This window comes from Chlorocebus sabaeus, chromosome X, assembly GCF_047675955.1.
Source record: "Chlorocebus sabaeus isolate Y175 chromosome X, mChlSab1.0.hap1, whole genome shotgun sequence".
NCBI classification, from domain to species: domain Eukaryota; kingdom Metazoa; phylum Chordata; class Mammalia; order Primates; family Cercopithecidae; genus Chlorocebus; species Chlorocebus sabaeus.
Window position 1 is genome coordinate 24,111,000 of NC_132933.1, and position 18,078 is coordinate 24,129,077.

Sequence of the window (18,078 nt, forward strand, 5' to 3'; positions counted from 1 at the left end):
GGTGCTGTTCTGAGAGCTTCGCGTGTATTAACTCATGTAATCCTTACAACTACCCCTTAATCCAGAAAAGGAAACTGCGGCTCTGAGTGGGTAAGACACTTGCCTGAGGTCATGCATCTACTAAACAGCAGAGCTAGGACTGGAATGGAGGCAGTCTGACTCCAGCGACATGGGCTTAACTACTGTGCTATGTTGCCTTTTCTAAGCAGCGGTTTCTTCTGTGCTAACCACAGTGGGCAGTAGACAGGGAGATCATGTATTTTGGCTCACCTCCCTCCTGCTGAGTTCTAAGGAAGGAAGGAAGTCATTTTCCATTCTGTCCATGATGCGTACACTATCTTCAAAGACTTTACGGTACCTTCGTTCATCCACAACCTTCACCTGAAAGAAAATGTATCCTCTTTTCAGTCTTATATGCTTCTAGCTCATCTGCCTTGGAGATTATCTAACAATTTAAAACTGGTCATTACAGCAACCATTTAAAATAAACTGTGGTGCAAACAACATCCTCAAACACTTTCTATATCTTGCTTCATCCACAACTTTCACCTGAAAGAAAACAGATCCTTGCTTTAGTTTTATATGCTCTCAACTTTTATATCTCCAAGAGTCTCTAAAGCAAACATAAATTGAACAAAGCATTGTAGAAGCACACGCTTTAAGGTAAAGGTAAGATTAATTGGCTAACGTCCTGTAAAAGTTAAACTCCTATGTTAAGAAGCTTGGCAATAATAAATATTTGGGAAGAACATTTTCTTGCTTCATTGTTATTTGGTAGTGGAAAAAATGTGATTGTGGTAAAAATGATTGCTTGCACTGTACAAAATGACGGTGTCGAAACACAGCAATTACTGTTTCTAACAATCATAACTTGGTGAGGTGGCAGAAAATATGATTAAAAAGCTTTTAACTCTATTAGATTCTATGTACAATACCAAGAAGTATAATATCACTGCTCAGATTATATAATAGCAAAGATATATTAATAAATGGAGCCTACAGCCATTTTAGAAAATGGCTGAAACAAAATGTCCTAGACTAGAGTAAAACCATGACAACGGATAAACACATCTTGACTGATAAATAAAAAAAATTCCCACCTGACACAGCACTTTCAGCTTCCTGATATAGCTGTGTGCTTTTTTTTAAATATTAAAACTTCATACAAACCAATGCCAAAATTAACATAACTAACAGATTTTAACTTGAGATATCGGTTTCTTTTTTAGACTAGGAAATTTCACAAAAATCCGTGTCAAAAAAAATTGACACATGCAGCAAAGGTTCTAAAAAGATGTGGAAACAGATGCTGGCGAGGCTGTGGAGAAATAGGAACGCTTTTACACTGTTGGTGGGAGTGTAAATTAGTTCAGCCATTGTGGAAGACAGTGTGGCGATTCCTCAAGGATCTAGAACCAGAAATACCATTTGACCCAGCAATCCCATTACTGGGTATATACCCAAAAGAATATAAATCATTCTACTATAAAGACACATGCACACATATGTTTACTGCAGCACTACTTACAATAACAAAAACATAGAACCAACCCAAATGCCCATTAATAGTAAGACTTGATAAAGAAAATGTGGTAAATATACACCATGGAATACTATACAGCCATAAAAAGGAATGAGATCAGGCTGGGCACAGTGGCTCACACCTGTAATCCTAGCACTTTGGGAGGCCGAGGCAGGAGGATCACTAGAGGTCAGGAGTTCAAAACCAGCCTGGCCAAGACAGTGAAACTCTGTCTCTACTAAAAGTACAAAAAAAAATTAGCCAGGCCTGGTGGTGGGTGCCTGTAATCCCAGCCACTCGGGAGGCTAAGGCAGGAGAATCCCTTCAGCCCAGGAAGCGGAGGTTGAAGTCAGCCAAGATTGCACCACTACACTGCAGCCTGGTCAACAGAGCAAGACTCCATCTGGAAGCCATCATCCTTAGCAAACTAACACAGGAAGAGAAAACCAAACACCGCATATTCTCACTCATAAGTGGGAGCTGCACAATGAGAACACATGGACACAGGGAGGGGAACAACACACACTGGGCCACTCGGGGTAATGGGGCGAGGGGAGGGAGAGTATTAAGGTTAAATAGCTAATGCACGTGGGGCTTAAAACCTAGATGATGGGTTGCTAGGTGCAGCAAACCAACATGACACACATATACCTATGGAACAAGCCTATACGTTCTGTACTTGTATCCTATAACTTAAAGTAAAATAAAAATTTTTAAAAATGTTGAAAATAAGAACATCAAAGCTGAATCAAGTATCTCATACTGGGGAAGTTTTTCACGTATTTGAACTGTAACTCTTAGAGAACTGAGGATCAAACATCATTTTACCATCACCAGGGTCCATACTATAGCATTAGGTTAAGATGAATTTTATACTTTTACAAAACTTTGCAACTTTTAATTTCCAAAAGTATTTTGCACATGTCTTTTAATTTTCACAACCTGGAAGGCTACCAAAGCAAGCAATATTTTTGTTCTGAGAGTTGAGAACATTAAGATACACAACAATCAACAAACTTGCTCACTGCCACAGTTAACACCAAAGGTGATATCTGGACTAGTGTAAGACTCTTTCCAATATACCAGATATGTGGCAGAATCAACTTGAGTATGTCTTAAAAGCACAGCTGCCTGGGCCTACTAATCACAGTCTCCAGGGGTGGGGACGCATGCATCCACACATTTTTTAAAGCTCTCTAAGCAATTCTTACATCCACTGAAGTCTGAGAACCAATGCAACAGATCACAGTACCAAGTGCAGGGTTGGAACCCTATCCCAGCTCTATCTCAGCCAGCCCACAGAAAGTCTTCTGAAATTAATTGGCCACGGTGCACTCGGCTCCTTTGTTAACAGTCATTGGTGCCAATGGTGGTGAAAATGTAGTGTGGTTTTTAAAGCCTCTAATCATAACATGCCCAAGAATCCAAAACATGGGGTGATTACTCAGTAAAATCAAACTTTTTCTCAGCAGGTTATCATGATCACAGCACTTAATGGCAAATCAAGGATAATGAGGTGGGGAAAAATCCCAAAGAATTCACGACCTGACACATCCATTTTAGTGAAGGAAATTACTGACGAAACTAAGAATTTGAAAAAAAAAGTACAATGAGCTAGGTCTTTATGTAATAAGATGGGAGGTTCTCCAAGACACACTGCTGATTTGAAAAAAAAATCAAGTTGTAGACCAACACATACATATGAGACCGTTTATGATATAGAGACACACACAAATCAGTATTTTGTCTATGGGTGAACAAAAAAGCATATACAAAGGTCTAGAACTGCACTGTTCAGTACAATAGTGACTGGCCACATAGGGAATTTGAATTTAAATTACTTTAAATCAAATAAAAAGTTCAGTTCTCAGTTGCAATAGCCACAATTCAAGTACTCAATAGCCCCTTGCGGCTAGTAGCCACTGGACTGGACAGCACAGATACAGGACATTTCCATCATCACAGAAGGCTCTATTGGACAGCACTGGTCTAGAAAGATATAAACTCCTAAGGGTAGTGGCCTGGCTGGGGAATGGGGGTTTAGGCAAAGGTGGGAGTAGGAGACAGAACAGGGATTGAAGAACTTCTGCCTTATCTGTCAATTCTGCTTAAATTTCCTTTTAATTTTTTTAAAAGCACTTGTAATTGCCATACAATTTAAAAATCATTAAAAACTCAAAAGGCAGATCTTTATTAAAGATACACATAAATATACAGGAAGCCTGAAAAAAATGTAAATATCCCACTAGAAGCTCTGCATTAATGAGTATGGAGTATTAAAAACATCCGAAGGTTGGCCGAGCGCAGTGGCTCATGCCTGTAATCCCAGCACTTTGGGAGGCTGAGGCGGGTGGATCACAAGGTCAGGAGACTGAGACTATCCTGGCTAACATGGTGAAACCCTGTCTCTACTAAAAATACAAAAAATTAGCCAGGCGTGGTGGTGCACGCCTATAGTCTCAGCTACTAGGGAGGCTGAGGCAAGAGAATGGGGTGAACCCAGGAGGTGGAGCTTGCAGTGAGCCAAGATCACATCACTGCACTCCAGCCTGGGTGACAGAGCAAGACTCTGTCTCAAAACAAACAAACCAACCAAAAAATTCTAAGGTTTTGAAAAGAAATACAAACAAAAAAGCCAAGCACAGCTGATCTAACCAAAGAGGTTAGTGTTTGAGGAAAGATATCCTCTCAAAATGGATTAACAGAATTCAAAGGAAGAAAAAGGGGCAGCCTGCAAGTACAAACTAGAAATTAGATGGGCTAAAAGAAGTTATCTAAAGGTATATTTTGTCAAGTTCTGTAGAATTATAGAGGCATTGTGGGGTAGTAGAAAGAGCACAGAGTTGGGAGTTAAGCCAACTTAAGATTGGAATCTCAGCTCTCCTCCTAGTTGAATGCTCTTAAATAAATTATTTAAACTTGCTGTTCTCCATCTGCTCATCTGTTAAATGGGAAATACAGTTGTCCCTTGATATCTGTGGGGGATTAGTTCTCGCATTGCCTGTGTATAATCAAATTCACGCATACTCAAGTACCACAGTTGGCCCTCCTTATACGTGGGTTTCACATCCTGTGAATACTGTATTTTCCATCTGCATTTGGTTGAAAAAATCTGGGTATAAGTGGATCTGTGCAGTTCAAACCCATGTTGTTCAAGGATCAACTGTATTTAACTCAAAGCGTTGTTGTGAGGAGTAAATGAGATGTGTGCAAATTGCCTCACATAGTGCCTGCCACACAGCTACTAGCTGCCATCTGAGGAACAGTTACTATTATTGATGATGATTATTTTAAAATTTCAAAATGGACAAAAGTCAAGTCATGACTGTCTTGATAAAATTTAAAATCTATTCTAAGACCAATAACTAATTCTGATCTTAAATGAAAAGCCCCAAAGTCTTTCTTCCTTAAAACAGGAGCAGGATAAAACAGGTTGGTGATATCTATCTCAGAAGCCCCCCAAATCAACACACACACAGAGGAAAGAAACCTATCCCATTATGCTATTCACATGTCTGAACTCATTAATCTTCATGAGTATGTACCAATATTACCCACACTTAATAGAGGAGGAAACTGAGGCATAAATATGTTACATAAATTGTCCGTGGTTACACAGTTAGAAAGTGGTTGAACTGGGATGCAAATCCCAGAAGTCTACTACAAAGTCCATTCTACTAAGCACTGCACTATATACATTCCGCCAGATTATAGAGCTGTAGATCTGAAAAATCCACAAGAAATAACCTAAATGTACTGGCTATAACAAATTAAATCAGCATGATTACAAGATATAACCTACATACCAATAACACACAGTTTAAAAATACAATGAGAAAAAAAAACTTTACTCACAATACAGACAGAAAATTAAATAATTGGCCATTAATGCAGCCCAGGATAGAACAGAGTTAAAGAAAAAATTGGCTGGGCATGGTGGCTCATGCCTATAATCCCAGCACTTTGGGAGGCTGATGCAGGGGAATCGCTTGAACCCGGGAAGAGGAGGCTGCAGTGAGCCGAGATCACATCACTCCAGCCCGGGGGTCAGAGCAAGACTCCGTCTCAAAAAAAAAAAAAAAAAAAAAAGAAAAAAGAAAAAAAAAAATAAGTGTAGGGATGACATTATGTCCCTTAAGGCAATATGCAGATTTGGTTGCATTCTGATCAGTCTGTGCCTTTGGTCCTGCTGTCTCTACCCTTCCACCCAGAATCTCTCTCCAGGTGTTTCCCTTCCTTACTATCTGATAAAACTTAGCTTTTAACTCTTCATTATGCATACTTACTTTAGGAAGCTCAAGTTACCACCTAACCACTATGTAGCATGAGAAACATCTGTGTCACTAAAAGGCCTGGAGCATTAAGAGCTATAGGGACAGCATTTCGGAGGGCTGGGGGTACTAACCTTTCAATGCTGCGAATGGTTACTTGGTTATGGAACATTTATGGCTTGCTGAATTACTGATCTGCTCTGAGTCTAAATAATCCTCTAGTAATTGATACTTAACACACAAATAAGTGAATGTACAAACAAGTGTTTACCCCAATATGGAAGAGGGCGCTAACAGGCTTGTGGTCACTGGTTTTCAGTTCCATGTGACTCCGATAATTAAGCTGATTAACATTTGTTCCTCTCCAAAGAATTCGGTCACACCAGGCTGGAACCCGGCATTTCCCACTGTAAGTAAAGAAATGAGTTATAAAGAGAACATACCATACAAGAACATAATACCTACCACACTGGTTTAGATCAGGGTTAGGCTGTCTTGTTACATGCTCCCAAAGAACCATGTAGTTCTCCTTCCCTAACAACCCCTAACTATCATCCTCCCTACTATTTTGCAAGCTCTGTGAAGGGATTGTATTTGCTTGTTTGCCACTGAACTCCTAGAACCTAGCATGGTATCTGGTGCAAAGTAGGTGCTCAATGAATAGCTGTCTAATGAATTAATGGTTCTGTTAAGATTGGGAGTACATCTTCAACAATGTCACCACAGGAGAAAATAGCACGTTCTTAAAATATCCTCAGAAGATTTGGATTATATTTTGAACACTTCATTTTCCTTTCCTCTATGAGTGTCAACAACACTTCACTGTGATAGATAACTAATCAAGTCTAAAACTCCAATCTTCTCTTCCTAGACTGGGCTTAATCTTTGGAGAGGAATAACAGTATTGATTTCTCCTTTAAACCAGACATTTATGGACAAGTCTAGCTTCTTCCAATGGAGACAAAACAAAATCAAACCATGCAAGTCTGAGCAGGTATCAGTCCACAGAATACCAAGGGTAGGGAAAAAGAACCTATTCATCATTCCATTAAAACAAGCAACACCTTGTACACCTGATCCAGAAGGTGGCACACATATTTCTCATCAGTAGCTATGCAGTTGACTCTCAAGTCAGGTGAGTGAAACAAACACGGCAAAGTGTACAAGATCTAACAGTGTCATTCATTTGCTGGCCAGTTACCTAGGAGCATAGGAATATCGACTCCCCGCCACCCCCATGCCAGTACTCTCAGAGTTCAAAACAGCTGAACATGCCTGGGGATTCTTTGTCTTTCAAGTTTCTGTGCTCAGCCAGCTAGGAGAAAAAGAAAGAAAAAGAAAAAGAAAAAGAAAAAGAAAAAGAAAAAGAAAAAGAAAAAGAAAAAGGAAGGAAGGAAGGAAGGAAGGAAGGAAGGAAGGAAGGAAGGAAGGAAGGAAGGAAGGAAGGAGAGAGAGAGATAGTAGGTAGAGGACAAATAGTCACTAAGAACAGTGGGGGCACTTTACTATGGTGATTAGGAAATCAAAAGGGTCTACTGAATAGTGCTTCTCAGTGTTCTCCGGCTGTGGCAGATATTAGGTCCAAGCATTAGTATTTTTTGAAGTTCTCTAAGGGATTCTAAAGTCTTTTAAGGATTGAGAGCTACTGGTGCCAGAAGAACCTTTCATGGCTTTGTTTTGCCTTCTGGTATCCTGAGTTCAACAGTTGAGTAGTTTGGGGAAAAAAAACCAGAATAGGTAATAAGTAAGAAACAAAGGCAAAATCAAGAAGGCAAAAATTTAAGCAAGTCTAAGTCTGCTGAGGTGAGAGAAATAAGGCACTGTAGGCAGCCCATAAAACTTCAACCGTCTTGACATATAAGTAATAACTAAGCCTAAGATAGGCTCACCTTTGAGTATAGATGAATGAAACACTCCTATTGTTCTACAATAGCACTGAGCCATTAGGTTTTTATATCTGCTTATGGTATGGCCTAAAAAATTCCTAGCCCCTTACCAATATGGAGGGTCAGAAGTAAGATCAAGCCTTAACCTTTTCTGTGAGATGGTTCTTATTACTTTACCTGGAATCCCACCGGTCTGTTTTAGAGTCATACTTATAAGTGGGGATGAACTTGATTTCCCCTTCATTGAAGTCGACAAAAGCTTTTTTCTGTGTGCGCTGAATATTTAGCTACAGATAGAAAGAAGCATCAAATAAGCAGGATAACACTATCTTAATATAAGAGATAATCAGGTTGATAAGCCACTGTTCCCATTTCTAAGTATCTAGTTCCACAGCCTTTACAACTGTTGTGAGGGTACATAAATAAAACTTCTATACCTTATGCATTAAATCTCAGCATTCCCATAGCATCTAAACTCACCCTCAGATAGGATGCTTGTTATTAGCACATCACTATTCTTTTATTGCTAATAGTGGCAGAGGGTAAAATGGAAAAACGAAATCTGAATAATTATAAGTTCCTTGGAGCTGGGCAGAAACCACCCAGCACAATTTTAATTTAAAGAAAAAGCACACAAATGTTGAATGAATAATTCCACAAACCAAATTCAGCGAATAGTTTCAAATTGTTTTGAAAGATCCTCACTCAAATATTTTACCAGAGTTACATAAGACTCAGAATTTATCCTAAATGTACCCCTTTTGGAGGCAGAATAGAGAAAGAAAAAGCAAAGAAATTTCCCAGCCAACCACAATGTGAAGGTAGACATAGACAAGAACGGCTCACTACAAAAACCATTCTGCTGCAAATCACCTGAATGTTGGCTACGTCTGAAGGTTGAAAAGGCTCTCATAACGATTTAAAGATTATTCGAATGAAGTCAAAACATTTTCTTCCCTCAATAAGCAGCATTCACTTTTAGCAGCCAGTATCCATATGTTGAAGTAAAAATTCAAGTCACATGCCAGGTTCTGAAGCAAATTTACTGCTTCAAATATATGGAAACCAGGTTCTTGAATATCAGGTTTTATGTAAATGTTACTGACTCAATGCTTTTTCTGCAGGTTTTAAATACCAGTTAGCTTCAACTTATCATCTAGTTCCCATAAGCCCATAGCCTATGCTGTTCATCCCAGACAAACTTCTTTTCTGTGCTTCCCAATTCCCCTCACAGGGCCTCCCTCTTTTACCTCCAAGCTGTTCCTCAGTCTGCCAAGTAATCATAGAACAGTTTTCCCTGTTCCATCTGCCAAACCACATCAACATAGCTGAAGGCCCACTTCCTCCAGGAAGTGTTCTCCAATTAACCCCACCCATTCACCAACTCATTTATACAAATCTCTGAAATCTCTTCTTGATAAAGACGTTTTGAATAAATGTTATATTTACTTTTTATCACTAACGTTATCTTCCCTCCTCCCATCCAAGCACTTAATAAAAGCACTACAAATCTTGTATGTAGTCAATGCATCACTAGTTAGACTGTTTTCACAAGACAGTAAGATGTTTCCATCACTCCCTAGAGTAAGATATACCTCCCACAACTCTAACAATCTCATCTCCCATCTAGGAAAGTTCCTTTAAAATGAAACTTTACTTACCTGGTCGAATTTCAAGAGTCTCTGAAGGTCTTTCTTATTAATAAGACTTTTCACCTCATTGGCATCAGGCATGCAGAGTCTATAATTCAAATCTCCCAACCAAATGACAACACTAAGGATCAAAAAAATATATATGAACAGAAGTAGCAGTGATTAGCATAAAAAAACAGAGAAGGATGGAGAGAAGAAAAATGGGTAGATTATTGACAAGCGCTCACTAACCACTACCTCACAAGGGGTTTAAAGTTGTAACCAATCCTTTGAGGGCAACTACTATCAACACCTGAGAGAGACAATGGATTACAAAATAGGTGGGAGAACAGGACTCTACACATGAAGAATGAAAATGGGAAATATTATGTATGGGATTCAGAAGCCAAGGAGTTAATGGACTGAGAAGCATGCAGTTTATTTGCTGGACTAGCTTCAAAATTTTGCCTGGCTGCTAGCCAGGTCTTTAGGGGAAGAGAATCTGAACATCTTCCGCCTCTTAGAGCCTTGAAGTTCTGCAGGTTCTCCACTAAGGTCTGCATGGTCTGAGTGACAGCTCTCCCAGGTAGGACCCACTAAGAAAAAGTAGGTCCAGGGCTCTCTAGTGTAGCCTAATCCGTCTACCATTGCCCAAGTTATAGGCAGGAAGATGTGCTGAGCCCCACAAAGGGAGACAATGCAATTACCACATCAAAATGGACTCTTCTGTTGAGTGCTCGCAAGTTCCCAATGGGTCATTCTGACAATCTCAAATGCAACATGAAATTTATGGAATCTGGGAAAATAAATTTATGGAATTTCATGGCAACTTCATGACCATACATTTTAAGGCCTTAACTTTACCACTGTGAAATAGAATTCCACATGATCCTAATTATTGAGACGTTATGGAAAATAGTTGAAGATCCCTACCCTTTCCTCCTCTTTCCCCAATTACTCTACTCTCTGTATTAATTTCTTTAAAGCTAATCATTTTCTACCACCACCATATCTACTCAACACATCTCTGCTTCTATGTTTATTAAATCCCATTCTTCACTGATCGATCTCTGCTGCCCCTATTTTTAATAATCACAGCCATTAAAAAGAACAATGTAGATCTAGGGGCTTGGAAAGGGATCCACAATAAATACAATAAATAGAATAATACAGTCTTTTTTTTTTTTTTTTTGAGACGGAGTCTTGCTCTGTCGCCCAGGCTAGAGTGCAGTGGCAGGATCTCAGCTCACTGCAACCTCCACCTTCTGGGTTCATGCCATTCTCCTGCCTCAGCCACCCAAGTAGCTGGGACCACAGGCGCCCGCCACCACGCCCAGCTGATTTTTTGTATTTTTAGTAGGGATGGGGTTTCACCGTGTCAGCCAGGATGGTCTCGATCTCCTGACTTCGTGATCCGCCCGCCTCGGCCTCCCAAAGTGCTGGGATTACAGGCGTGAGCCACCGCACCCAGCCAAATAATATAGTCTCATACACCAGGTACCTATGTGTGTGTTTGTATGTGAATAGACAAAAGGCTAGAATAGCGCTATTTAATAGAATTATAATGCACCTCACAATATAATTTTAAATTTTCTAGTAGATGCATTTAAAAAGAAAAAAAACTAGTGAAAATATCAATAAATTTCATTTTACTCAATATATTCAAATTATTTCAACATGTGATCAATATTTTAGAAATCAAGATATTGTACATATTTTTCCTAAGTCTTTAAAATCCAATATATAGTTTATGCATACAGCATATCTTAATTTGGACCAGTCACTTTCAGGTACCTAACAGCCATATATATGGCTACTGGTTGTCATCTTAGTACAGATCTAAAAGGCTACACACCCAACTGTTAAGAACGGTTTCCTTTGGAGAGAGGGACTGGCTAGAGAATAAGAAATGAGGAAATTTTAGTTCTAATTTTATCTTTTATTACATTTACAATGAATATTTCTATTTTATCATAAAAACAATAAAAACTGACTCCAACTACAGACCCTCCAGCATTATTCTAGATGCCCCACTAATAGAACTATTCTTTCCTCTGATATCAAGTCTAATTTCTCTGCCTCAATGATTCTGTTGTTACTCAAAAACCCGCTCTTCTTTGTGACCCCAATCCCTCACTGGTAATCTTTCACTCTTCACAGCTCTACAGTATTTTACCACATTTAATCTCTTCACTATCCAAACTCCTGTAGCCACTACTCAAAAGCTACAGGTGAGTTAATTACTTACTCATGCTTCATGATGTTCAATTGTGGGAGGGTCTGATTTGGGACCACAAAACTCATTCTTGCACAAATGTCCTTATAATCTTGATTCCTTCTCTCAAAGTCCTCCACGTGGGCAGCCAGATGGGAATTGACAATGCAAAAGGTGGTGTTGTGAAATACAAATCTCACAGCGACCCCACCTTTGTTTCCCTGTTAGCAAGAGTAATTATTCAATTAGTACACTGAACTAGCAACTGAACTTTACATGAACATGAATAATAATCAAGCTCATTTCCAAAGTAACTCACCATTTTCCCCATGATTCCAGTTCCAACTGTTTCTGTAGCAATATCACGAATATATCGACACTGATCCTTTCTGGCAAATATAAGCAGCATCATCCCGACAAGGCGCACCAGTTGAACCTATGAGTTCCGGGGAGTTATAAAAGGTTAGTGTTAATACCAATCTTTGCCACATATCTAACGTCCCATGACTAATTTTTCATCAAGATGATATACCAATGCCCAAACCTGAATTCATATCCTCTAATTTCACAGTGGACCCCATCAAGTGGAAACCAATATTCTCTGGGGAGGCTCTAATCTGGCTCTGACCAGTAAGAGTTAAAAGCCTGGAGGGACAATGAGTACTTTCAGCTCTAGAGCCATTCTTTTAATCACTTCTTAGCCTACCAGGAGTAAGCAGCATTAAAAGTTCAAATAATAAAGCCACTACCCCAGCTTGTTCCTTCCACCTTTCCTTCCTAGTTTCTGATGTCTAATTTTCTAAGAAATCGAAATCAACCAAACAGCAATCCTTTTTACTTCACTTATTTTTAACTTGTGAACTACAGCTAGAAATATGTCTGAGATATGCATTAGTCAGGGACCTATATGAGAGGAATAACATCCCCAGGAGTTTTATTACCTATATAAACTGTTAAGAGATGTAGAGAAAAGTTACTCACATTACTTGTTTTAGAGAGCTTAGTATGATAGCCCTGTAATTAAAATAACTCTTCTGGTAGATAAAAGATAAATGTCTTCAGACAAACAAATTGGCCCATCTTGCTAAAGTCAACTCTCCTCTTAACTTAAAACCAAGTTTAGAACTCGTTCAAATTCCACACCACTTCTATTCTTGCTCTGATTGCAACACATGTACCATGAGCCCACATTTCATACTGCTTTTCTGTAAAGCATTCAATTCTGACCATGTCAGTGAGTAATCTCAATCTTCAAGTTTTACTGCATAAATCAGAACTCTTATGTGTAATTATTTCAAACTAAGTATTGATATATGAATAATAAAATTCTTTTTTTCCCCTAAAAGCTATCTAAGCAATGAAAATACAGTATCCAAAAGCTTAGGGAAATTTTTTTCTAGGAAATAAGGATGAATGATCAGTCTGCCCTATCCCAGTACTACACACAGAGAAGAATTCAATTAAACTATTCTTTTCGAACAAGTTGTAGATAATGGAATAACTCCCGGTGAGCCCTATTTAGTCATATACTTAAAAAGATAATTAAATGCGGCTTACTTTTTTATACTTGGCTTTGGAATGCAAACCCCTCTCTACAGCCATGGACCATTCTTGTTCCTTCACAGATTCAAAGTAAAAAAAGGCTTCTGTGCTCAAGTCCAGTTCTTGGAATCTGAGGAAAAAAGCGATGTGAGATCTATACATATCCCATAATTATCTCTGGCTACCTCCTGTCCCATATGTTGAAACAGCAAATGAAAAAAAGATGGGAGAGAGATAAATTTTATAGAACTGCTCTGTTCACCCAAGCTATAAGTAAGGACAAGTAGCTTTCTTTTCTAAACAATTCCCACAAGTACATTCATAAGCTATGCAAAAAATAAATCAAAATACCTCCCACAGAGGATAACAGTAGAGCTTTGCGCTTATATCCTAGGAACTGTCACTGTTAGAACTGACCTCAAGTCTTAAGTTTCTATGCAGAATATATAGATTCCTATGGGTTTCAAGAAAGTTAGATGCTTCCTTACACCATTTTAGATATCTGTTCCTTTCTGTTCTCACAAATTTGACCCACAAGTTAACTCTTGTGTATAGTCTACAGTAGGTTTTACCAAATTCTTTTTTAAAAAAGGCAAAAACATCATGTAAACTAACACCAAACATATAGCCAAAAGGAAATTCCAGAAGTGTTCTTTACCCAATGCAGTAGATATCAGGAGGACTGGGATCACAGTTCAGCCAAGGTTCTAACCCGCTATCTGGAGACTGGCCATTCACATTCCAAGTTCCAACAAAAAACCTAATACATAATATGAAAAGATAATTTGAAAACAAAGATGAAGTACAAACCAACAGAAGGTCTTTCTTTTCACTTCTATACAAAGGTATGTTCACAATATGCTAACATAATTCCTCAAAATGTTTTGCTACATATGTAAGAAAGATCTTTTGCATCTAGAACACAAAGGCAGTGGGCTTATTTTCTCTAAATTTTACGTTAAGTAAAACTACAGAGGAAACCAAGTCTCTATTTTTAAAAAATGCAAAGGTAATTGCTATACCACATTTCCTTTCAATTAAGCTCCATCCAAACTCATACTTGAAAGGAGAGCTTATGGATGGGAAAGAGGTATCTTCATGCTGTAAGCTAGTCAAATATGGATAAATGTTCTATAAGGGGCTGTAGTTGACTCCAGAAATTCACTTCCTGAAGGATTACAAGGACATCTGTGTAGGAAATTCTGATGAGGCAGACATAGTATTAAGGGGGAAAGCAGAAGGGAAAACTCATGACTGTCTTAACTGTTTACACACAAATATAAGCATAGTGGGCAATATGAGGAACTGGAAGTTTTAGCACAGTGATATAGTTATGATTGAATTAGAATAAATGAGGCATGACAGGAAAGCAGATGGGACTAGAATCTTGGACTAGAAGGGTACATTCTGCTCATGAATAACAAAGAAAGGTGGTGTTGCTTCATGCATTGGTGATACATGCCACATGGTACCTCACATGCAGCATACACACACAGGTCCAGAAAAGAAGATGTCAACAAGTAAAGATGAAATAAAAAATAATACAGACGAAAGAATCCAAGATAGACCTCCCAATCGAGAGGACTGGGTGAAACTTTCTTTACCAAAGTAGTAAGTTAAGAGCTAGTGGTAATGATGGACTTTAATTTTCTAATATTGGCTGAAAAAAAAAAAAAACTTAGCAGGCCAGATATATAAACATGCTTGCTTATGGAATGTGCTAGGGGAAAATTCTCTAGTACACGTGACCTTGATTTGGTTCTCTAGGACTCGATAGAGACATTAGTAGACATGGCATAAATTAGTAGTTAGAAAGTCCAAGGGAAGGCCAAGCACAGTGGCTCAAGCCTATAATCCCAGCAGTTTGTGAGGCCGAGGCAGGTGGATTGCCTGAGTTCAGGAATTTGAGACTAGCCTGGGCAACATAGTGAAACCCAGTCTCTACTAAAAATAAAAAAAATAAACAAATAAAAAATTAAAAAAAAAATAGCCGGGAGTGGTGGCAGGCACCTGCAGTCCCAGCTACTCGGGAGACTGAGGCAGGAGAATGGTGTGAACCTGGGAGGCGGAGCTTGCAGTGAGCTGAGAGCGTGCCACTGTGCTCCAGCCTGGGTGACAGAGTGAGACTCCGTCTCAAAAAAAAAAAAAAATTAGCTGGATGTGGTGGTGTGCACCTGTAGTCCCACCTACTTGCGGGGCTGGGGTGGGAAGATTGCTTAGGACTAAGAGGTTGAGGTTACAGTGAGCCATGATCTGCTCTCCAGCCTGGGTGACAGAGAGACCCTGACTCATAAAAAAAGAGAAAATCCAAGGGGAACTGTAGCATCTGCATTATTTTTGATATGCATTTTATTGGCCAGCATAGAGACAGGAGCTTGAAACAGGCTTGAAACATTCCTTTTTATCATATTTTGATTCTTAATTAGGCTAATGTCTTAAATACCAACAGGCCACTGTCTGTTATACCTACTAACTTTTTAGACTCAGGAAGCAAAAGAGACACTAACCTGAAAGTCTGAATGTTGACATATTCTTTCTCTCGCTTTGCCAGGATATGTTTGATGAGACCCTCCCGCTGCCCAGATTGGGTATTTGGTACAAACAGCTTCCGCATGGTGTTGGTCACTTTGGGCTGCTCCTTATTAGAAGCTTCTTTTTCACGTGCAAGCCTAGCAAATAAACGAGAGATTCAAAAGTAAAATTGTTTAAACTATAATTCTCCTACAGGGGAAATATGTTTTCACATGGGACTTACATTTTATTCACTAAAGGGGGTGGAGGTGGGGGTTCCCGGTGAATCCCAGTAGGCTGATTTTGTGAATTTATTTTCTTGTCCAAATTCATAGAAGAAAAATTGTCTTCAAATCCGAGAAGCCCTGAAAGACACAGACCCCAAAGTCAAAGGGGGAAAAAATCTAACATCCAACATATCCAGGGTAACAGGGCTTTGATTTGATCACAATTTGATCAGTGGTATTACTAAACAGAAAGCTACCATAAGGGTAGAAATTACTTGGATTGGGGTTCGAAGAAGCATACCCATTCTTGAAGCACTGATATACTAATTAGAACAACAGTTTACAATAACTTGGAACAGACCAGTAATAACTAACATTTATTGAAGACTTAGCACAATGCCTGGTTGACAGTAAGGGAATATATCATTATCTCATTTAATCATCACAAAAAAACCACAAAGTTAGTACTATTAAAAATCTTCCCATATTACAGAAAAGAAAATGGAAGTTCAGAGTTGTTGAGTAACTCGATGAAGGTCGTATAACTAGTAAGTCCTTGACTTGGGATTCAAACCCAGGCTGTCTGGCTCTGGAACTTGTACTTTCTACTATCCTTCTAAGCTGGCTCCTGAACAGCTACCATGCTACAGAAAGGATAAGGAGTGAATTCTGGTCAGTGGGTCTGGACTCCATAAAACTACTCTGCAGGAGAATGTGTCTGACATTGGCTTTAATCTACATCACCATATTTGGCCTGATAAAATCCACTGACTCTGCAATGACCATAGCAATAAGGGAACCAGGAACTTTTTAGTACCTGAAAAAACAGAAGGTTTGTCCTTAGTGTCTAATTTCTGGTACCAGCTAGATGAGTCCTTTTGCTCTGGAACAAGAAGTTGTGACTGAGCTGGAGAGATAAGGTTCATGGTCAGAAACTGGGAAGTCTTTCATTGAGTAGAATCTACCATAGCCAAAAGCCATTCTTTCAACATTCGTTAAAAGCAGGGGCCAGCACCATCTTTGGATACAGTGGAAGAAACTAAGGAAATGAGGGCAGCTCTGGGGTCATCTGCAGGCAGAAGGAGAATTATAGTCTATGGTAATCTATGCTTGCCATGACACTGAATATTCTGAAAACTGGCTTAGTGTCCTAAAAGCTAGGCAGATTTGTTCCCTAACCTATCCCTGTGTTCACTCCTGAGGAAAAAAAAAATCAGCTATCAGGGCTTAAAGGGTGAGGTATTTTGCCAATGGCCACTTTCCTCTGTATCAGCATGTCAGAATTCCACTCCCATTGAAATAGAAGAAAGAAAATTGCTGAGTCTTGAGTTACCTTTCTGAGCAGCAAGGACAGCTGAGAGGAACTTCAAACAGTGTTCCTCATCAGGGATTTCAAAGCGACGCTCTCTGATCCAGTCCCCCTGAACCCGAATTTTGCAGCCACCTAAAAAGAATTGAAATCCATACATATACTGCTATGGGATAAAATGTTTTACTGGGATCATATTCTCAACTTATCAGGTTAATAGAAGGTCCAGAACACAAATATTCCAGATCTATAATACAGGAAGCACATGTACAAGATCAAGAGAGTCAGTACGACGGTGGTGGAAGGGGTGATGCAGAGAGGGAACCCAAAGGGAAGTGAGAACTCCTAGGGCTGATGAACCGTGTCAATGAGCAGCCCAATCTAAGGATATGACACACACTAAAATCATACTTTCCTGCGTTCTGATCTCTCTCTCAGACATCAAAGCAGGGACCTTCGAATTCTAGCAACAGGTAAATTCCTCAAATCACCCACCTCCCATTCCTTAGCTGGAAATTCCTACCATTTCAAGTCCAGATCATATTGTCAGAGTATCTGAAGCACAAAGGGAATAAAAGGAATAGGATGGTTTGTCCATAAGTACAGATTAAATTTACAAAATAACTTAAAAACAGTGATACTGAAGTATTCTGAAAAGAAGCATCTACAACTCATTACCTCAAGTTTAAAATGTATGTCTTGAATAAACATACAAAAACAATATAATGACCTATGCTCAGAGTGGTTTGGTTCAAGTACAGCCCAATTGGAAACTAGGAGAATTAGAAGCAAAGTTAGCTAGGACTTTAATTTCTTATGTGTATAACATATTGTCTCCCCTTTTCTGATGCCCTATAGTTATCATCTATATCAACTGTTTGGATGTGGTGATCCAGGAAACCTATGTACTTGTTTCTATTCTTATTGTAACTGATTTATTACATACGTTGTTTTCTCCTGCCTC

The 18,078-nt window shown here is 39.0% G+C and overlaps 1 protein-coding gene across 5 annotated transcripts in view; it reads right to left on the bottom strand.

Annotated features, from left to right (window-relative positions):
• The window catches only part of OCRL (OCRL inositol polyphosphate-5-phosphatase), a 51,446-nt gene that overhangs the window by 17,341 nt on the left and 16,027 nt on the right, over positions 1-18,078 (bottom strand). For 4 of the 5 annotated variants that reach the window (XM_037989117.2, XM_073013411.1, XM_007992652.3 and 1 more), the window contains 12 exons: positions 17,139-17,249; positions 16,623-16,712; positions 15,823-15,943; positions 15,575-15,736; positions 13,726-13,827; positions 13,083-13,197; positions 11,845-11,961; positions 11,559-11,746; positions 9,341-9,452; positions 7,857-7,966; positions 6,065-6,200; positions 271-381 (listed from right to left, as the gene is read on the bottom strand). In XM_037989117.2, the coding sequence (XP_037845045.2) occupies positions 271-381; positions 6,065-6,200; positions 7,857-7,966; positions 9,341-9,452; positions 11,559-11,746; positions 11,845-11,961; positions 13,083-13,197; positions 13,726-13,827; positions 15,575-15,736; positions 15,823-15,943; positions 16,623-16,712; positions 17,139-17,249 (1,475 nt within the window). The remainder of the gene's footprint in view (positions 1-270; positions 382-6,064; positions 6,201-7,856; positions 7,967-9,340; positions 9,453-11,558; positions 11,747-11,844; positions 11,962-13,082; positions 13,198-13,725; positions 13,828-15,574; positions 15,737-15,822; positions 15,944-16,622; positions 16,713-17,138; positions 17,250-18,078) is intronic. The other variant, XM_073013412.1, reaches the window with a different exon arrangement.